The 22,756-nt window shown below is 44.3% G+C and overlaps 1 protein-coding gene across 1 annotated transcript in view; it reads left to right on the forward strand.

The window, feature by feature from the left end:
* NHSL1 (NHS like 1) overlaps positions 1–19,777 on the forward strand; it is a 228,773-nt gene extending 208,996 nt beyond the window's left edge. Inside the window, exons 5-7 of the mRNA XM_080805508.1 lie at positions 8,646–11,888; positions 12,389–12,521; positions 16,950–19,777. Of these exons, the coding sequence (XP_080661634.1) occupies positions 8,646–11,888; positions 12,389–12,521; positions 16,950–17,685 (4,112 nt within the window). The 3' untranslated portion in view covers positions 17,686–19,777. The remainder of the gene's footprint in view (positions 1–8,645; positions 11,889–12,388; positions 12,522–16,949) is intronic.
* Positions 19,778–22,756: the final 2,979 nt, after the last annotated feature.

The raw sequence follows: 22,756 nt of genomic DNA on the forward strand, positions 1-22,756 counted from the left end.
GGGAAGAAATGTCGATAAATGTACTGTTTCACATCCAGAGTGAAGCTGGCCAGGCATAGAGGTAGAACATTAGCACAATGAGCTGCCAGCCCGAAAATCAATTTAATCCCTTTAGTCATAGTCCTGTAGGGACTCATCATGTTCTAGGAGTTGAAGAGAATAAAATGTTTCAAATGAAATGTATCTATGCGTAGGTTTCATATTCTGCCATGTGGGATAACAAGTCTTCCACCTGGAAGATAAATTGAGGGGTAAACATGCTTCAGCAGTTTTGACAAACTGGCTTTGTATTACATTTATTTCTAAGTAGTAACCATGACTAAGGCTGTTTTTCAATGAAAGGGAGGGACTTAGTTCCTCTCAGCAAGTATTTATTAAATACCTACTTTGTGTCTGAGTGACACAGGGGGTGCTAAGGTATGTGAGTCATGATACCTACCCTCAAGAAATGTTTAGTCCACCAGGAGGGACAGACCTTTTAGGTCCTGATGCAAGATGGAGAGTTTGGTGCCTTTAACGGCATAGGTCTTCGATGTCCATTCTCATGGTTTGTTTCTTAATTTCCTTGGAGTTTGGGTGGCTTATCTTCTGGTTTTTTAGGAAGCAAAACTAGAGGGTAAATGGAACTATCAATGTTTTGTCTGTTCTTAATGCCTTGATACAAGGAAATTGTTTTCCTCTGCCGCAGGAACTCATGGACCACGGAAGTCCTGACTTGCCCCTTATGAGCACCATGTATGCTCTCGCACGTAGTGATGCATTTATCACAGCGATGGCTCCTTCTGGTGTCTCACTGTCTTCTCTCAGTCCTTTCTGGTTTTCTCCATTAGGAACAAAGTTGCAGGCATTTTCAAAGTTGCCAGTATTTATTTAAGTTTGTTGCTTCCTGGGTGAACTGCATTTTGATTGTTCAGATCTTTTATCTTCTCTTTAGATAAGTTTCTATTTGCAGTTTATTCCTATTTAAATAGAGGGTACACTGTTTACAACATACCACTATGAATGTGTGTCAGTATTGCTAAAAAGAGTAAATGTTTTCATACTTATTTTTTTACAACATAAGAGTGATGGAAGTGTATAATTTGTGTACATACATATTTTTAAAATCTCTTTTTGAGGAGAATAACCATTTAACAAAGACAGTGCTATAAAAGTTTATTTAATTAAACCGGCAAATAATTTAAAGCAGACCAATCAGTAACTGATACTGTATTATTTTATGGTTTCCCATTGATGTGTTAATCACACAAGCTCACAATGTAGAGATAAAAAAAAGTCCGTTGATACGGCATTGTAGGTTTGATTGCAAAATTACGGAAAATGTCTGAATTAAGATCAATTGTAAAAGGTGATTATAAAACAGAGAAAGCAATTCAGCTTTAACAACAGCAGTGCTACTGGGTCTCATTGTGGTAAAAGTACTTGATCATTATAAGGCTTTTTATTGGTCGTGATAGTTGTATCTCACACCATAGCAATAACCACAGCCTGTCCACATTGTCAGCCTCCCTGACTGAAAGAAAAAGCTCTTCATCCAGAAATCCTTGGTAAGTTATTTGTATCATTCCAGAAGATAAGACGTAAGACAAGAGATAACCAAATAAACCCAATATGCCCACTGCTGTCTCACGTACTCTGGTTTAAAGAGAGATTTCAGACCAGAGGGCCTATGTAAAACACTTCCAAATGAGCTATTTTTAAAAAATAACACAGAATCACTCTTCAAGTGTGTTATTAACAGATTGGCCCTTGTTACCCCAGCATGTCTGCAAATGAGATCAAGGTGTTTCCTTTGGAAGGATACACACCTGGAAATGGAAAAAAAAAAAAAAAAAGCCTTATGATGATAATGTGCTTTCCTTCCTTTTTTTTTTTTGTCCTTCAGCATTCATCCATCATCATATGACTGGCTAACATCATTATTAATACCTTCTTATCATTTTACAACCAGCTTCTGGAAGAAAGTGCATGGTGTCGGCTTGCTTAAAAATAACATTGCTTTGCTTGTTCTACTACTCTGTATTAGGGGAGAATTTTGATCGCCAGGCCAGCCTTCGGCGGTCTCTAATTTACACAGACACTCTGGTAAGACGACCGAAGAAAGTCAAAAGGAGAAAGACTATTACAGGAATCCCTGACAACATACAGAAGGAGCTAGGTATGGCTCATCAGAACTGTATTCTGTTGCCCCTGGTTACTGCTCAGCATTACCACGCTAACCTCGTTACCGTGCTTATGAGATCAATACATTCTGATAGCCGTGTGGTGTCCCCAGAGGGACAGCTTCTCCTCCTGAGTGAGGCACTGGGTGCAGGTCTTAACATCCCATGCAGATGATTTGTTGAATTTTGGTGAGAAGGGAACAGGACGAGCTTACATGAAAACTGTTAAGTGGGATGATGGAAATGTACAGTAATGTCCTCATCTCTGTGAACCTTGCACACTGAATATTTCCACAACAAAATTTACCTTTCATTTTGATCTTAAGTTTTCATAAAACTGAAAACTCATTTTAGGACTTCAAATTATGAATATAGACTCACTAGTCATACTGACAGTGTTGGTGGCATTTTGTCATCCAAGAGACAGTGGTGTGGGATATTTAGTAAATTCCAGTACACTAGAAATAGTCATTTGTGTTGGATAGTGCCTTAGTAGAGCTTCCACCGAAACAATTTCATCGGTTTCTGGCCAGTACTTTCCAACCTGTGATAAAAACAGAGAAAAGACACCTTCCCCCTTTGGGGGGGCTAGGGGAAAGGGTTATTTACTTCATAATTCACGTATCCAAATTATTTCTGCTTATCTTTATATATGCTTTGGATAATCCTTTCTTCTATATTCACTTCCTCTCTCTGGTTTTTACTGGGCCCATTTGGGAATGTCTACAGAGGCAGCAGAGAGCATACCGGGTAAGGGGCAGGCGCTCTGACACCATGCTGTGTGGATTCAAACCCTGCCCCTGCCACTTACTCTCTGGGTGGCCTCAAGCTGATTACTTGACCTCTCGGAGTCCACTTCTGCATTCAAGTAGTGTGGGTGCTGATGCTAACAGGGCGTATGTCACAGGGTGGTTTGAGGACTTCATGAACTTAGACAGGTGAAGCACTTGGTGCCCGGTGCTTTATGTCCACTATATGTTAGCATGAGAGCTGCTTTGATAATTACTATTGAGAACTGAATACTACCTATTTTGAAATTTGCCTCTTTCTCTTCAGCCTGCCTGTGGAGTGATTTCCTTATAGTTACTTTCACCTGATGTGTTTACTTTCATTTACTATTGAAGTTTATAGTCTAGAAACTCAGAATAATTATTTTTGAACGTGCCCAGGAGTCTTTGAGTCAAAATGAGTTTATCCTCACTGTGGTGATCTGTCTGTTACAGCACTTGGAGGTGGCATTGCAGCTGCCGACATTGTTCCTGTGCATTTTTTCTCAACACCCCTGCTTAAATGCCTTGTATTAGGGACAGAAGGCTCTTCTCTACCTGGTATTCTCTCTCACTGCCGCCCAGTTCTGCAATACGTACGCTCCGCCTTCCAGACTGAAGCCACAGTGGGACAAGGATAGTGATACTTTACTTTTGCTTTAGGTAGTTCCAGTGACCCAGATGGCATACAGGTGCCCATCTTATTTCATAATACAGGGTTTTATCACAAACCGAGGCAAGACTGCATCCATAGGATTTATGAAATTTGTCTTTGGTTCATGCCGCTGCATCTGCTTCCAGATCTGGGCCAGTCCTGCTCATTCTTTCAAACTCTTTATTATTTTTTTTTTCTCCTTTAGGTGACAGATAACTAATGTAAGAAACTAGTACGTACTCATATGTTCGGTAGATGCTTAATGGGCTAATATCTTACAGCACTCAGGTGACATTTGTATTTTAAATGGTCTTTTAGGGGACGTTCTTTAACCTAAAGGAGTGACTTTAAAGATGGACCCTTTGTAAGATAACAAGGTTGATGTTTTGAGATAGTCTACATGTTAGTGGCTGTACTACCAAATAGGTAGGTTTTGGATGGCTTTGTGCAAAGAGTGTAAGAATAGTTAGGCCCAGGTAAAGATATGTATACACACAAGTATTCAACATGAATTCTCTCTCTCTCTCTATGCCCCCCAACTCTATACGTGTGTATATATAATATGATTTCTAGAACCTCAGAGATAGGAACTTTTATCACTTTTATTACCAAACCAACCAGTTTGGAGCCAGTAACTTAGTTGCCTCTTTGACCTTGCTAGAATGATCTGATCAGCTAGGTAAATCATGTCTTCTGTAATTTTATTTTTAAAATCAATGATTGTGGGGTGCCTGGGTGGCTCAGTGGGTTAAAGCCTCTGCCTTCAGCTCAGGTCATGATCCCAGGGTCCTGGGATCGAGCCCCGCATCAGGCTCTCTGCTCAGCAGGGATCCTGCTTCCTCCTCTCTCTCTGCCTGCCTCTCTGCCTACTTGTGATCTCTGTCTGTCAAATAAATAAATAAAATCTTTTAAAAAAATTTAAAAAATAAATAAATAAATAAAATCAGTGATTGAGTCCCCAGGGCCCATGTTCATTTCTCTTTTGCATGTAATACAGAAACACCAGTAATGCTGGAGGAAAGAAAATAGCTTTCCCCATATCATTGCACTGTGATTGCCAAGCAGGAGACAGTTGATGTCATTTCATAGTCAATGACATGACCTGGATCCTAGCTGGTGGTCACCTGGGACAGTTGTATCTAAGTTAGAGCTACTTTAAAAAAAAAAAAAAAAAGAAAGAAAGAAAGAAGGGAAAAGAAAAGGAAAAAGACAAACAACAATTGTAGTTTTATAGATAGGCTAGTTGGAAGGATTGATAAGCTAGTTGGAAGGATTGATAGAGTAAGGGAAAATAACATTTAAATACAGTAACATTCAGCAGAAAATTTGGATCATACATTTTTCTTCATTTTATGACTTCTGGGTGATCTTGCCCATTCTCCCCAATACCTTGTACTTGTTAAGTTATCTGGTGGTTCAAAGCTTTGTACTACCTACCTAATGATTCTCAAAAACAAACACTTAGTATTTTCCGTAAAAATTAGACTTTTCTAGATATAAAATGGAGGGAATTTGCCAAACAAATTAGATAAAAAGAGAAATGATTATCAGAAAAAAAAAGGACATTCACTAAGAAAGATACTTGCTATTCACTAGACCTTGCCCAAGTTGTTGGGGATTTGGATTTTTAAAAAAATCTAACCAGAGATTCTTCCAGAATTAGAGAGTTGATTGTGCTTAATTCTATGTGCTTTTCACTTCAAAATCCATAAATAATTGACTCTAGAGGTGAGCCACTTAATAATGCTAAGTCAAGGTATGATATTTATTGCTTCAAGCAGTTTATGGCTTATAATTTGTTGCCTTCTATAATTTTTTCTTTACTCTTATTATCTTAAATGTACATAGAAATGTATTTGAACAACCCTTCATGAGTTTTCATCTTCTAGAATCAGATAGGATCATTTTGTTGTTATATGATTATATTTGGTTACTGAATAATTTGGATACTTCTAGAACAGTACCTCTCCCCCAAGCAGAAAAAAGCTTCATTTAAAGGAATCCCCTTCTTGGGGCATCTGAGTGGCTCAGGCAGTGAAGCTTCTGCCTTTGGCTCAGGTCATGATCACAGGGTTCCTGGATCTGACCTAGTGGTGGGCTCCCTGCTCAGCAAGGAGTCTGCTTGTCCCTCTCCCCCGGCTCATGCTTCCCCCACCCCTTTCTTTCTCTCTCTCTGTCAAATAAATAACTAAAATCTTTATATAAAGTAAAAGGAATCCCCTTCTGAATAATTATTGATAGTTTGTACTAAGAACACTAAGAACATAAGATCAGACACAACTTTTTAAAAATCCACATATTAAACCTTAAATTAACTAACCTGCAGATATCTTTCTTCATTGTCAATGTGTTCATTGATTACATGTCTTTTTAAAAATTGGATATCCCTTTAGTATTATGTAATAAGTAAGAAATATATATAATTATTTCTTTACATTTTATTTTTTTTTAATTTTTTATTTATTTTCAGCGTAACAGTATTCATTGTTTTTTCACCACACCCAGTGCTCCATGCAATCTGTGCCCTCCCTAATACCCACCACCTGGTTCCCCCACCCTCCCACCCCGCCCCTTCAAAACCCTCAGGTTGTTTTTCAGAGTCCATAGTCTCTCATGGTTCACCTCCCCTTCCAATTTCCCTCAACTCCCTTCTCCTCTCCATCTACCCTTGTCCTCTATATTATTTGTTATGCTCCACCAATAAGTGAAACCATATGATACTTGACTTTTACATTTTATTTTATAATCAGATACATCCTATTAAGAGTTTTAACAATACCTCAGAGGTCTATATTTGTTTGCACATCTCTTTTCATAGTCTCTTTCTGTTATTTAATTCTGGTCAAGATCCATTTATTTGTGTCCTTTAATATGTGACACTTTTTGTACTATGAAAATATTAGAGGCTCTGTTCTGGGAATGGAACTTCAGTGATCCCCATGATCGATGATATATGAGTTACTTTTTACGTATATTTTTAAAGGTCTTCAGAAAAATCATTATTTTTTGTTTCTTCTTGTTTTTGTTTTTGTTTTAAAGATTTTATTTATTTGACAGACACGGATCACAAGTAGGCAGAGAGGCAGGCTGGGGGCGGTGGGCGGGCGGAGGAAGCAGGCTCCCTGCTGAGCAGAGAGCTATGCCGGGCTCAATTCTGGGACTGCAGGATCATGACCTGAGCTGAAGGCAGAGGCTTTAACCCACTGAGCCACCCAGGCGCCCCAAGAAAAAATCATTATTTTAATAAGAAAGTTGTGCTGGGCCGTAGATGGTGGACAAATTGCTGTATTTCCATTTGCAGGAGCCTAGAATGGTTTCATGTTCAAAATTGTTAACTGAGAGAATCAGAAAATTGTTTATGGCTCTTACAGACAGTTCAAAGTCTACCACTGAACTCATGCAAAAACGACTGCAATTTTGAAAGAAAAAGTTAGTAAAATCCATTGTTGAATGGAATAAGGTATCTTGAATATTTGGAACCAAACTGGTGCAAACTGATACAGCCAAACTAGTCAGTTTCCCCCTTCAGAAATCCCAGGTGGCAAAAACTTTATCTTTTGTTTTCTTTCCTCAAAGTGGACTTTTCTCCTCCTCCTGCCCATTGCCCACTTCCTCTCTATCTAGGGAAGAACCTTATGTGTATGCGTGTGTATCTGTCCGTCTTCAGTGAGTGTGCCTGGCAGAGGGTAGGGAAAGACATAGATGTTCTCTGCTAAAGATACAGGTGTGAAAATATTCTCCATCATCACAAGTGAGGGAACAGGCACTTTATGCTTTATTCCTCATAGGATGACATCTCCTTTGTGGTTCATACAAGAACATTGCTGCCATATTTGTAATATCCTTTGCTATTCAGAGGAGCAAAGTGCTTTATAGTCAGCCAGGGACAGTGGTTAATTGGCATGGGATAGGGAGGAAGTTCCCAGGAATCCCATCACCACCAGTGTCCTCACCCAGGTGAGCTGAGATGCTGGCAAGTACTCAGCTTGCATTGCTCAGCAAAACCCCTGCTGGAGATTTTTTTTTTTTAAGTTTTTGAAACAATGTAGAAAAAAACTGGTTATACTGTTATTTTTCAAGATTTAATGTATCCTAATGGTTACTACGCATGAATTGATTTTTTTTTTCCCCCTCTCTCTCTCCACTTTGGCTAAGTTGTTGGTTTATGTTTTTTTTTTTTTTAAAGATTCTGTTCCATTCTAGGTAGCTTGAAATCTAACTGTTACCTACACTTTAGGGTTGTTTTTGTTTTTGTTTTTCTTTTCTCATCCATTTCCCTCTCTTTGGCCCTCTTGATGCCTTTTTTTTTTTCCTTTTCTTTAAATATACCTACTGTCAGTTTGGTTGTAAAGCTCCAAGAAATGAATAACTGTAATTTGAGGAAATGCTCCCTGGATCAGTTCCTGCTGCTTTTTCCCCACCAGCACACAACAGATTGCTTCTGGATTTTGAATGTCACTGACAGACAGATGACAGTGGTGTATGATGGATAATGAAATGGTTGAGACGCAGATGGGCCTGTAAATCACTTTTCCTTAGGATTTCCTTCTGACATAAAAAATTAATGTAATTAACACTGTTCAATACCGATATCCCTTGTAAATAGTGTCTCTATAGCCTCCTGTTGAACCGCTCCATTCATCTGTCTTTGGGAAAGATGGTCCCAGCTTGACAAGGTGCCCTGCACAGTCACCTGTTGGGTGACAGGCCACCTTGAAATCTTTACCAAAAGGAGGTTCTTTGAAAAGTAGATCTTCCAACAGGCACTCAGCCTTGATCTCAAAGGGAGTAACTGAGAATTCTGTATGTAGCCCTTAGTCTATAGGAGGATTTGAAGTACAAATCAAGAGACGTACATGAAATTCCTAATAAAGGTTTTTACTTTAGGAGCTGTCAGTAACTATTTAAACTCTCACTCTGGTGCCTACAGGAGAAAAGAAACTAGATCAAGGAGAAAATATATATATATTTTTAAATACAACAGGGTAAGAAGGGGATGAGGGTACAGGTGATGAACTAAGATATTTTTAGATAACAAGCCTCTTTCTGCTTTATCTCCAGCATCGGGCACGGGCCAAGATGATGTTGGGGGTCATTCAGTATACACCCCAGACCACTACTCTACACTAGGAAGGCTTGATAGCTCTCGGTCTGCGGGGCATCGCTCAGAAACCAGGGACTCCAGCTGTCAGACTGAGGAAGTGAAAGTTGTACCACCTTCCATGAGAAGAATCAGGGCACAGAAGGGGCAAGGCATTGCTGCCCAGATGAGCCACTTCTCAGGCTCCTCTGGGAACATGTCTGTGTTGAGCGATTCTGCGGGCATTGTATTCCCTTCTCGCCTCAACAGTGATGCTGGTTTCCACAGTCTCCCACGTTCTGGGGCAAGGGCGAGTGTTCAGTCCCTGGAGCCACGGCTGGGTGCCCTGGGCCCCACAGAAGACCTGGATGGCCCTTATGCCTACCACAGCGATCACCAACAAGTAGATGAAAACTTGGAACATTTAGGAGGAGCCTCAAGGACTGGAATGCTTTTGAGGCCCAAGTCCCAGGAGCTGAGGCCTTTTGAGAATGTAATCAGCCCAGCATGTGTGGTCTCTCCTCACGCCACCTACTCCACCAGCATCATCCCAAATGCCACACTCTCTTCCTCCTCGGAGATTATTATTATTCACACTGCTCAGAGTTCAGGACAGCTGGACAGCAAAATTACCAGCTCCTCTTCGTACACAAAGATAAAATCCAGAGACCACCTCCTCTCCAGGCATGCTAGTAAAGAGGACCATCAGCCTCCCAGTGGGAACTGGACAGAGGGTCACCCCAGCATTCTTTCACAGGCCTTAGATCCCCATTCCCCCAGTACAACCACGCTGTTGTCGCTCTGTGACTCGGCGGTCTCTCTGAATACACCAGCACATCAGGAGAATGGATCCCAAGCCATGAGCTATAACTGTAAAAACCACCTGAGCTCTCCAGCCCACGCACAGGACCTGGATGGCAAGAGTGAGTCCAGTTACTCAGGAGGTACGGGGCCCGGCAGCTCCGAGCCCTGGGAATACAGTGCCTCTGGTAATGGGCAGGCATCCCCACTGAAGGCGCATGGGGCAACTCCTGGCTACTCCACTCCCGGAAGTAACGTGAGCAGCTGCAGTTTGGACCAGACATCCACCAAAGATGATGCCAGGTCCCTGTATTCAGAGGAGCACGATGGCTACTACACGTCTATGCAGCCTGACCCAGGACACAGATCTGGAAACCAGAACAGTAGCGATGGCTTTGGGAACCCCAGGCACAGTGTGGTCAACGTGTTTGATGGGAGAGCTCAGAAAAACCAAGGGGACCGGTCACATTACCATGACAAGTCTCTGTCGCGGAATATCTCTCTGAAAAAAGCGAAGAAGCCACCTCTGCCACCCTCGAGGACGGACTCCCTGCGCAGGATTCCCAAGAAGGGCGTCCAGTCAAACGGGCAGGCGCTGAACGAGAGCCTGATCGCCTCCCTCCAGCACTCGCTGCAGCTGAACCTCCCGGGCAAGGGCGGCAGCTCGCCCTCGCAGAGCCCCTGCAGTGACTTCGAAGAGCCCTGGCTGCCTCGCTCCCGCAGCCAGAGCACGGTGAGCGGGGGCAGCAGCATGACCTCGGCCACCACCCCCAACGTCTACTCCCTGTGCGGGGCCACGCCATCGCAAAGCGACACGAGCAGCGTCAAGTCCGAGTACACGGACCCTTGGGGTTACTACATTGACTACAGCGGCATGCAGGAAGACCCCGGGCACGCCGGTGGGGGCTGCTCGGCCAGCAGCGGGGCTCCGGCAGGGAATGGGCCAGTCCACCATGTCCACGAGGGAGCCAGGACCGTGATGCCCCAAGTGCCTGGTGGCTCCGTCAAACCAAAGATCACATCGCCGGAGAAATCCCACAGGGTCACTTCTCCGTCCAGTGGGTATTCCAGCCAGTCCAACACACCCACAGCACTCACCCCTGTGCCTGTGTTTTTAAAGTCAGCGTCACCAGCAAACGGGAAGGGGAAGACCAAGCCCAAGGTGCCAGAAAGGAAGTCCTCTCTGATATCTTCAGTCTCCATCTCCTCCTCGTCCACGTCTCTGTCTTCCAACACTTCCACGGAAGGGAGCGGGACCATGAAGAAGCTGGATTCCGTGCTGGCGTCTCCCGCCGCCGCTGCGTCTCTTCCTTCTCTTCCCTCACCATGTCCTGCGGACAAGTCTCCTTTCCTTCCTCCTCCCCCGCCTTTAGCGGATTCCCCCAGCGGCTCTCTGCCTCAGTCTCCCCTCTTCCCCCCTCCGCCGCCAGAAGTTCTCACTCCCTTCTCTCCCCCCACCAGCGCGTGCTTTCCTCCTCCCCCCAGGGCACTTAGCCCCCTTACTCTGGGTGCCCCTGCTTCCCTGCCGCCTGCCCCCGCTTCCGGACCCTCGTCAGCTCCCCCGCCTGCCCCACCCCTTGACCCCAAATGGATGAAAGATGCCAGGCCTTCTTTGAAAAAATCTGGCCAGCCAGAATGCTCCCGGGAGGCCTTCCGGCAGCCTCCTAACAAGGAGGAGGGCAGCAGACCCCCCATGCCCCTGATAACCACAGAAGCGTTGCAGATGGTACAGTTGAGGCCCGTGAAAAAGAACTCAGGAACCGAGCAAGCACTGTTATATGAACAAGTATCTCAGGAAAAACTAACTCCGGTTGTTCCCCAGTATCATTTAAAGCCATCTGCTTTCATGAAATCCCGAAATAGCATAAATGAAATGGAGAGTGAAAGCCAGCCTGCCTCTGTGACAAGCTCGCCGCCGACTCCTGCCAAGAGCTTGAGTCAGGGTCACCAGGACAGTGCAGCCGAGCGTGGCCTCCCGAGCCGCAGCCCGGGCAGCGCCGGGGAGTCCGAGGCTGGGCTGGACCCCGGGGCCGCCCCGCTGCAGGAGCCCCCCGGCCCTTCACCCTGCAGGAAGCCGCCCCCCATTTCCAAGAAGCCCAAACTGTTCCTCGTGGTGCCGCCTCCGCAGAGAGGTTTCACAGCGGAGCCCGCGGAGAACGTGAGCGGAGCATCACCCAGCCCCACGAGGGGAGAGGCAACAGAGAGTTGTAGAGCCAGGGCTGGTGCTGAGGAGACGGGCTCTGGCAGCTTGGTTCTCGAGGGAGGAGCCGCAGGATCCGCGTCCCCGGATAGAGTGAAAGCCAATGTCCCCATGGTGCAGCCCGATGTCTCGCCAGCCCCCACGCGGGAGGAGCCAGGTGCCGAGAACGGTGCAGACGGTGGAGGCAGCGTGGAGAGCTGCCTGTCGCTCCAGGACGGAGGGCGTGAGTATGCTTTTCTCTCTCGTTCCCCTCGGACCATATGCAGCCCCTGTAGAAAAGAAGGCTAGTGCGCGTCCCCGGGAGAGCCGGCAGCATGTGGGCTGCCGGTGCCGCTGTACACTCAGGTTACCAACTAGGCATTTTAAGAAATTAAAAAAGAAAAAATCGAGATCTCAGGATATTGCTTCCTGAACGTCAGAAAATAGAGGGGTAGGGTGGTCTGCAGCAGACAGGGCATTAAAGAGCAAGGAGTCTCCCTTCTGGAGAGCTGCAGAGAAACGTTACAACAAGATTTAAGACAGATTCAGTAGGAGTTCTAGACTTCAACAGAAAAGAATGAGCTCTGGCTCTCCTGATCAGAATCAAAGATCAAAACGACAGACCGCACTGCCTGCCTGTCCTGTGGTCCTCCGTTGGCAGGAATGGCAGGGACAGCATATTGGGAAGCCTGGCTGAAGACTGAAATTCAAGTCACTTGTGCGTCCTGTGCTTGCTTCTTCTAGCTGGGGTGCCAGAGCCTGACACAGCTGGTTCTTCCTCCGAAGCCAGTGACTTCCTTAGGGAAGAAGAGAGTGATGAGGTGATGACCCCCAGTAGACCCCGGACCACAGAAGACCTTTTTGCAGCTATTCACAGGTATCTAAATTTCCTTCCTCTTAATTTTGATCTTTACAAGTCTACCTTTCTAAATGCTTCCTCACTTTGTCTTCCTTGAGTTTTTTCTTGTCACCCATTAGCTTGATCATATATTTTTAGTGTGTTTCTGTATTCTTATTTCCTCTGACTCCCAATTTCTGTTTTACTTTGTTCCACTGTTTCTTATGATGATATGGGGGACGGGGACTCCATGTGGTGCCTTCTGCTCGGCATTGCGCTTGCTGGCAAGAAATGCAATGTGTCAGTCATATGACAGAGTATTTACAAGAATTGGATTAGAGCAATGGATAGTCCAGTCCAGGATGAGTGAGGCTGTGTTTTGTGGACATAAGCTACACAGACCAGCTCTACAGGACTTCTTCCCTAAGGGTGTGTTGTGTTTTTTTTTTTTTTTTTAATTATTTTTGTGTTAGAGAAATTTCAGGATTTTTTAGTGCAGTTGTCTTGGCTCCTTAAATGTTTCAATACAAGAGTACAATCTTTTCAAAGCAGAGTGGAAGGAATTAAATTTGTTACTGTATACAGTTAGTGCCATCTACTGGCACAAGAAATTGTTGGGTTTTAAAAAAATGTAAATTTTTCAAAATAACTGCCTGAACCATTGTTACACTTTTTACATGTGGTCGCCTTAGAGAGTGAGTATAATTTTGCACGAAAACTATATACTACTTTTTTTCTGGTTGTAAACAGCCTATACTCCCAACAGTGTCATTGTAGCAATTGATAAGGTTGTACATGTTGCAAGTACTTTGAAACACAATGCTGTGTAAACCCTTTGCTTCCTTCTCAACTTCTTTGCCACAGTATTTTCAGATAATTCTTATGAATGTCCTTCTGCTGCCAAGGCCTTACACTGCACTGAATGGAGGTCCCTTTTTTTTCTTCTGGAAACAAAGTCATTTGATTCTCTGTGTAAATAACCTTGTGTCGGGACTGTTTTCCCTTCTTGGAATTTAACTGAAAAGGCTATCGGGTGAGATGAAAAACACAGGACTGTCCTGATTTGAAATTGCCCATGCAGCATATAAATATCTAACTTGGAGGGGAGCGGTGGAACCAAGTGAGGGAGTTAGGTGTTTGTCAAGAATTTTGTTCTTTACCTCTTGACTCTAGTATTGGTATAATATCCCCAAAGACCCTAAAGACTGCCTCTTTAACATCGTCTTTCTGACTGGTATCTTTGATCTCATTAGAAATCAATGAGGTAAATGGTACATACTCATCCTGTCTGATGGCTGAGTAAAATTAAAGAGGGCACGTGATATGATGAGCACGGGGTGTTATATTCAACTAATGAATCATTGAACGTTGTATCAAAAACTAATGATATACTATACCCTGGCTAATTGAATTTAAATTAAAAAATCAAACAATCCAATCAGAAGAAAGAAATAAAGAGGTCGCTGCTTATGAAACTGTTTCTCAGAACAGTGAAATGAAAATGCTACATCCTTTGAAGCCAACTTTAGTGGCATTTCTAGACGTTTACACAGATGTTTCTAACTCTTACCATGCTAGACACATAATAAGCACTTAATAAATATTTTCTGAATTAAATGAAACCGATTGGAATTTAACTCTTAGGAATTCTTCCAAGACTCGACGTCTTTCATTTAGTATGGAATGCACTGGGTTGCTAAACACATAGGCATATAGATTTATAGTAGCAGTCCCCAAGAAGACGTGTCACTGATGGCTCTGTGTACTAACTGCTTGGTCTCAGTGAGGAACCCAACTGTTGTGGGGCCAAGTTACTATGTGCTTTTCCAAAAAATATGCCAAAGTTCGCATCCATATTTTACTTTGGGAAGCTTCTTAAGGCACCAAGAAATCTGTGGTTTCTCCTACTAGTGAATTCTATCTACTGCAGACGTGGAAATCTGCCAGTCTCCATTATTCTGTGTACACATGGTAGAAATAAAGGCCAAGTAGGGTATGGATCACAAAGAGAGCAAGGAGACCTGCTCATTTTTGTTTTAGCATCGATAATGTATTAGCAGACATAAGAAAAATCCATCTGAAGTCTGATTTTTACAGCTTAATTTTACATTTGTCAGCACTAAGCTAATAATTTAAAAGAAGGAGTATCTCAACTGTACCACAGCCTTCAGATTTTATAATGCAAATTAATTCACTTCAGATTTAAAGCCAGATGGAAAATGTGGAACACCAGTTGAGGTGTGAAATTTTTATATTTATTGAAGTAATTAGTTTTCAAGCCCATGTTAACTGTTTGAGCACTTTTTATAGCCCTCTTCTTTAGAAATACACACACAGTGTATGTGTGCGTGTGTGTATACACATGTATACATACGTTTATGCCGAGAATTCATAGAATTCATATGTTTAGATTTAATTCTCATTTTCGGGCCGCAGCTGCTCTTGAGAAATGACAAAACTTTTATAAATTCCCATTTCCTATCTTAATTTGAAGTCCACAGTTAAAGGCCATAACTTGAATCAGGGGTAGCCAGGGGCTTGATGTGTGGGTCTTAGCACACCCTCACCTTTTAAAGCCCAAACAAGAACTTAGGCTCCAAAGTGGTCCCTGCAAGGATCCGGTGAACAGAGCTGCCCTTGAGAAGGAACCGCTGGAGGTAGTGAGGTCACGTGCTGCAGGCGGGGAGATACTGCATCGAGTCCTCGTTCTTGTAGGAGGCTGTGTGTGGCTTCACTCTTTGGCCTTAGTTACCTTCTCTGGTCAGACGGGCTGAAGTCATTACTGGCTCTGAGATGCTGAGACGTTATTTCTGTCGGCTGGTCAGGAATGTGTGCCAGAGCGCCGTTCTCTGCTGACAGCGGAGCAGGGCCATTGACCCCAAGTATCAGAGGCCCAGCTCTACAGCCTCCAAGGGGCTGGTGCCATGTCAGCTCTGGCTGCCCTTCACACTTTGTTTTTAGCCTTCACCACTTTCTGTCTTCCACTTTGGGGGCTTCCTTTTGGCCAGAAGCATGGAGAGGACCCAGGGAGCACCAAGCCCCCGGCAGCCTGCAGGGCCCATCCTCTCCAGTGCCTGGTTGTGCAGGCCTGGTCAGAACAGCGCAGGAGCCTGGCCTGGTGTCAGGGCGGAAGAGCTGGAGTTCCCTGAATGACGGTTTGGTTAAGCACATCCTTCATGCCCGACACGCCATGGCTGTTATTTGCACTCATCTTTATTAGTAAAGCGTGAGCTCTCCGCTGTTTATTTCCCCTTCCAGGTAGGAAACTGGGTCAGAAACTTCAACTTGCCCAAGGTCCTAGAGCCAGGAAACTTGAGTGTGGGATTTAACCCAGGTCTGTGTGACTCTGGGGTTCTTTAGCTCACTGAAGCCTCACAGACCTGTGAGGTTAGTATCCTCGCCCCCATTTTGCAAGTACAGAAGCTAAGTTGCAGCATAGATGAGTAGCTTGCCCAAGGTGCCACAGCTGGAAGTGCTCAAGTTCAGTTCTTTATCTGTATATACAATAGCATCCTCTTTATCTTTCCCTGCTGCATATGCTGGAATTTTACAGTGAGCAAAGATAATAACTGTGTCTTTATTTGATTAAATGTACCGAGTTTCCTTAAAGCACCTGCACTTAGCTGAGAGATTCCTTGCAGACTGAGTTGTTCTTAGGAAGAGACCAGCAAGGGGCCCCTTGGCTCATCTGCTTTATTACCCCTGACTCACTCTCGGTACAAAACACGTGGAACAGTGAGGTTCTTAGAGACCGAAGACAAGAAGCACCTCCAGGAAACATTTTACTTGTCCCTACAGCCCCCTCCTCTTTCACATTGTCCCCGCATTCCTCAGATTTTCTTGATGGGTGGGAGGTTGTCTGAAATCAGTCAGGCAACAGAATGTGGTGTGGAGGGTTCACCCTTATTTTCTGGAAAACGGGATTTGGAGTTGACATAGGGTCCAGTAAGAGCCAAGGAAGACCAGTTTTATGTCAGATTCTAGAATGACTAAGAATGTAGAGTTGTAGAGTCATTCTAGAACCTGAGGGTAGAGGCTTACCTCAAGGTAGGCAATATTTTGGGGGTTGGCTTACCCATTAGCCCTGTTCAAGGGCAAGGTCAAACAAGAAAAGAAAGAGTAGAGAAAAGGGTGGTCAGCACTGAAATGCTCTCAAGATCAGTCCAGTATAGGGCAGTTAGATAAAAATGACAATTATTTGAAACTTTTGAAGTGATCCTCACCAAAATAAGTTAATATCATGTCTGAGATGTGTTTCAAAATAATCCAGTAAGGGTAGAGATGAAGGAAAGATGGTGGTAAGTTAATCATCCACCATAGCAGGGTCAGGGGCTCATGTGATAATACAATGAACTATTGTATCTCTTCACAAATGGTGACGTGAGTATGCAGTGAGCAGCGTGGTTGTGACTGCTGTCCCATGGCCCCGTGGGAATTAACCTTCATCTTAATGTCATTAAATCTCAGATCCAAGAGGAAAGTCCTTGGCCGTAAAGATTCAGATGACGATCACTCCCGGAACCATTCTCCCTCCCCTCCAGTGACACCCACCGGTGCTGCCCCCAGCCTGGCGTCCCCAAAACAAGTGGGGTCAATTCAGAGAAGCGTCCGTAAAAGCAGCACCAGCAGTGACAACTTCAAAGCTCTGCTGCTAAAAAAGGGGAGTCGCTCAGACACCAGTGCCCGCATGTCTGCAGCCGAGATGCTAAAGAACACAGACCCTAGATTCCAGAGGTCAAGGTCAGAGCCTTCGCCAGACACCCCCGAGAGCCCATCCAGCTGCTCCCCAAGCAAGAACAGAAGGGCCCAGGAGGAGTGGGCCAAGAACGAAGGCTTGATGCCTCGGAGTCTGTCCTTTTCTGGCCCCCGGTATGGCCGCAGTCGGACCCCACCTTCCGCCGCCAGCAGCAGGTTCAGCGTGCGGAACCGGATCCAGAGCAGCCCCATGACCGTTATCTCGGAAGGCGAAGGGGAGGCCCTGGAGCCGGTAGACAACAGGGCTCGTTGGGCCCTGGGCACGGCAAGGGGGTGTTCCCTGGATGGACTGGTAGGGAGTGAAACGGACCAGGGTAGCCTGCTCTGTGGTGGAGAGCCCGCCGCCTCCCTGCAGGCACAGGGTCCCAGCCCCACAGATGGGCCGGTCCGCACCGAGGGCACAGATCCAGCAGAACAGAGTGGAGGTCCTCTGCGGGAAGAGAGCTAGGAACGAGAGCCTGACTCTCCCAGGTAATGCGAGGGAGGCGTGCAACATGTGGCTCTAGGAAAGCCCGGCACACAGGTACCCTTCCCTGCCTGGCCTGGGGATCCCACTCAGCGTTCGCTCCGTTCCTGCACTGGGCCCTGGTGTGGAAGGAGAGCATCACATAGGACTCAACTTGGCACTTGCCCTGTGGCTTAAAAGCAAGTAGAAACTTAACTTCTTAAAGTGCTTCCTGGGGAAGACTTTTTTTTTTTTTCTTTTTTTCTTTTTCAAAATGCTGGGTGTATGTGTGGAGGGGGGTGTGTGTGTGCATTTTGAACACAATACATGTTTAAAAAAATACACACAGCATGTACAGAAGTAGGAGAAGGAAACACAGTTAAGCTGGGTAGAGGAATGGAGTCTTCTGGACTAGGTGGTAAGAATCGCTTTAAAAGTATCACGTTGTCAGAAATTAGTGAGTTCCTGAAGAAGGGAGAGAGAGAAGCGTTCCTTCTAAGAAAGAGGGGGCCTGTGCCTGGGTGCTCCTGCAGAGGACACATGGCGGTGCACGCCCCGGTGTGCTTTCCATGTGAGCCATGTCATGATGAACCCAAAACGATGGGAAAGGGCTAACGGACTAATGGGTTCAGGTACTTTTTTCTTGGGGGCGGGGTGGGGGACTTTGTTTCCTTTCTGTGAAAATGGCAAACATGTGGAGGGGCCACGCTGTAACTCGGAGCCAGCTGCTGGTGTAGACACAGACTCCCAGCTCTCAGCCTGACTTTGAGACACGTGGGTCCTTCTGTACTGAATTCTCTCCTTGAGGAGCAGCAGAGGCCTCCTTGAGACTAGCAGTGAGGTGGGCATATGCGGGGAGGGTGAGCGAGGAGGGGGCACGTGAGACACTGCTGGAAGCGGTTTCCTGCTTAGTCAATAAAACTATTTTTCAGAATTAAATTTGAAAACTTGCACTACAGAACTGTGGGTGGAGATTTTCCTTTTACGACTGTTTGTACCAGAGTTTAAACTTCCATTTGGCAATTTCTTACCACTTGAAATGTCAACATTTGCTAACTTTTGGATATCCTTTTGGTTACACCAAAGAAAAAGGTATGGCTATTTTTCCTTGAACTGCCTACAGTATCATGTCCTCATTTGGAAAGGTTTATGAGAATCGATTATATATTACCTTACTTTGAAGAAAATGCTGAATAGCTCTTGTTAGTCAAATAAACTAATACAAATTGGCAGGGCTTGGCTATTAATTAGCCCTGGGAAATGAGTTTTTAGATTAAAAAGTTTTTTGCATCATTTGGTTTGTGAGTTTTTATATATTTTATAAGGAATTGAGTTGGCTAATTACCTTCTAATCTTCTCCAGTTAGAATTTTAATACTTTTAGGCATGGGAGAGAAGTGTGTAAAGTATTTATTTTTATGTCCTATTCTTGTGACCTCCTTTCCCCATTCCCTCCCAACTGATGTGGACTTGACTCCTGTATTTGTTGACTAAATAAAATAAGTCTTGTCTTCTTCATTCAAAGGACCTAAGAGGACAGTACTGAGATTCTTGGCCTATGTACAATGCAGCTGCCAGTGGTCATCTATTTTGGTATAAAAATATCATCGATAAGTTGGACTGTACAGGCCAGATTATCAAAGGGTTTGTTATACATTACAGATTTAGGTACCCATTTTAGACAGGTCTTTGAGACAAAAACAAACCTATAGGATTAAGACTTCTTCCGTTCTCTGGAGAAAACAAAACACTTCTTTTCACTGAACTAGAAATCAAGACCTGACATTTGGCTGAAGGCTAAAGGACTTTTTACCATTGGAGCAATTGTCTACTACATTGGGCACAAGGATCTTTTCTTCTAAATTTTAGAAAAGTGGTGTTGGCTTCTGAATATGAAGTCTTCTCATAGCTCCCTAAACAAAATTAGAATGTACGTGAATATCAGAAAACTTTAACTTAATATATAAATCATTTATGTCGAAGGTGTAAAGTAAACAACATCAAAACTAATTATAAAACTATTTAAAAAATCCCCATTTTTTAAAGAAAAAAATATTAGGTTTTAAAATTTGCTTTGAATAAAACAATTGTAAAGTAAATATTTGAACGTTATTTCTTTTTGTTTGTACACTCATTTTTGAATAATAAGGTAGGCCTCCTTTCACGGAACTGTTGAGTACTTTGCTGGATACAAACAGAACAGCAGTGAAGACCAGAAGGCGCCTGTGGGAGGTGGGGACCCAACAGAGAGGAGGTAGAACATCACAGACACTGTGGATGGTGCCATCTAAAAGGACATACGGAAAAACAACTCTGAACAATGTCCTATCGACTCTTGAATAAAAAAGGAAAAATGTCTTGACTGATAGTTCAGGTGATGTGGCATGTGGAGGGATGCGAGAACTTCTCACAGGCGTGCATGAAATATAGGAAGACAAGAATCTAGATTTCACCCCTGAAACATATGGTGTCTTTGGCTTTGCTGCGTTATTCCTCTGCAAGGACTCGCTGCTGGTAACAGACCATATCATCTTTAAAAATTTAGTCAGCGTAGATGTGTGACCTTTCCTCATAGCCTGAGACTGTAAGTGCCAGAGAATCGTAGACAGAAGTCCTGGGGCTAAGTTATTTCCACCTTATTTTTCCTGAGAGTTGGGAGCGAGACAAATGACCTGTGGCCTGTCAGTGGGAAGCCACCTCACCTTTGGTCTGATTTCTGCCCTCCTGTTTCTGAAGAATCTTGATTGTGAGACCATTGCTTCTCCTGTGGGGATGTGAGTATATTCGTTTAGGAAGTCACAGTAATAAGGGGGAGAAAGGAGGCATTTCCACATCTCTGTCTTCTGCCTGCCCTGCAGCACCATGCCCGGCTCTGTGATGGGCATCCTGGTGGGACTGGTGAAGCATGGGATTGGCTTTATTGGTTCTGCCTTAATTTGTTTTCAGCACATTAACTGAAGGTGAATAACCATTTACATTCCTGAGAGTCCATCATGAAATGAGTACAACAGGATAACTGGATATTAGGATATTTTCGGGGGACAGGGTTAGAAGGAGGGTCTTTCAAATGAAACATGGACCTGACTCTTCAGGTCCGTTTGATTCTTGAGGCCTGTTTTTCTGTAATAAGCTATTCAGTTACTGTAATATAGTTTCTTTTGATGAGCTTCTCTAAACCACCTACACAGGCCAGCCTTTACTCGTAGAAGAGGACTGGAGCGCAATCTGTAGTCATTTGTTCAGCAGTGAAAAAAGCCCTTTATTAAAATACTTCTAATGTGTGAGATAAAGAGGAGGGATCCTAGGATTAAAAAAATGTGGTTGAGAGTTTCCAGATCTAGTAAAAAAGAAACACAAACTGGGAACTGTCCTGTAAACTGTGTCAGAATAGAACAGAAGAAAGAGCTCTCTGGCCTTCACAGCCAGCCCTTTTGGGACCTGACCCTCTGTGTGTTCTCCTTTACCACTGGAACACCTGACGTTGATTCAGACTGGCGACGCACCCAACCCTGTAGTCAGGAGGACACAGTTTTGGCCAATGAGACATGAGCAGTAATCTGGAAAGATCCAGGATGTTTGCTGATACAGGAGCCAGCTCCATCCCTCGTAGCTTCCTTTCTCCCATTTCTCCCTGAATGAATGGGAGCCTAGGAGAGGAGCCATACTCTTCCAGCCTTTCAGCACCAATGGGTTGAAAGCCACATGTTGCGGAAGGTGGAGGAGAAAGGAGCCTGGTCCACTCGTTACTTCAAGAGCCACTGTACCATCCTTGAGCTATCTACCTCCAGGCACACTGGGTAAGTCATTTTTCCACTCGTGGTTGAGGGATAAGGTTCTCAAGGGAAGGTATCCTTGCCTTTTTTTGTTTTTTAAAGTCCTCTCTGTACCCAATGTGGGGTTCGAACTCACGACCCTGAGATCAAGAGTGAGCCAGCCAGGTGTCCCAGGTATCATTGCTTTTGACTAGGTAGATGTGGGGAGGGATTGATGATGAACCTGAACTGAGACATTATGGCAAAGGAGGGTTTTTCACCAAGCAGGGGAAGCTTGGAAGAACACTCCAAATGGAGGGGATAGCATGAGCAAAGACACAGAGGCCAAGTGTTAGAGAAAGCCACGTAGTTAAAATGTCTCTAGGAAAACATAGTAGGGCACGAGACTGGAAAGGTCATCTCTGGCAAGAATGTAGAGGACCTGGGATGCTCTCCCAAGGAATTTAGGTTTTCTGTAGTATTTGGAAACAGTGAAGGTTTTATAAGAAGGAGAATGGTATGACCTGGCTTGTTTCTTAGCTTTCGAAAGCTACACTCTTCTCTGTTGACTACATCTAATCCCATAGCATTAAATGTGTGTGTGTGTGTGTGTGTGTGTGTGTGTGTGTGTGTGTGTACTGGTGACTCCTGAACATCTGTCCTCACCTCCTCTGTGATCTCCCAATTAGTAATACCTACTGCCTACTCAAAATCTGCATTAAAGGTGTTTTAAACTTAATATCTCCAAACCATTCTTCTACATCCCCCCCCCCCGCCCAAAACACACAAATCTCTACCTTATCAATTAACAACATTACACACACAATGGCTCAGGTGCCATATCCAGGTTCCTTCTTGTGCCTGTTTCCTTTTCACTGACATCTAAACCCTAAGCCAGTCCTGTCAATCATACTGCCAGACTGTTTCACAAATCCAATCACTTCTCACTGGTTCCCTTGCTACTGCTCAGGTCGAAGTTGTTTTCTCCCACCCAGACTATTGTAGAAGCTTCCCAACTGGTTGGATCTTTAAGGTGCATCTTCAGTCACTCTTAAAGTGGCATACAAAATAAGCTCTTAAAAACAATTCATAGCCCTCCAGTGTTTCGAACCCTTTGAAAAGACTATTACCCTCAGAATAGGATTCTAAGGCCTTGCTATGGCCTTTAAGATCTGCCACTGTTCCCCTCACTCAAAGGGTCTGGCCTTATTCTTGTTTCCATCCCTAAGCAGAAGCTACTCCCCACCTCAGAGCCTTTAATGAGTGAAAAGAAAAGTTCCTCTATTTCTGTGCTGCCTTAGTTTCCTCGGCAAGTAGACACCA

The sequence above is a fragment of the Martes martes genome, assembly GCF_963455335.1.
Source record: "Martes martes genome assembly, chromosome: 6".
Taxonomy (NCBI): Eukaryota; Metazoa; Chordata; class Mammalia; order Carnivora; family Mustelidae; genus Martes; species Martes martes.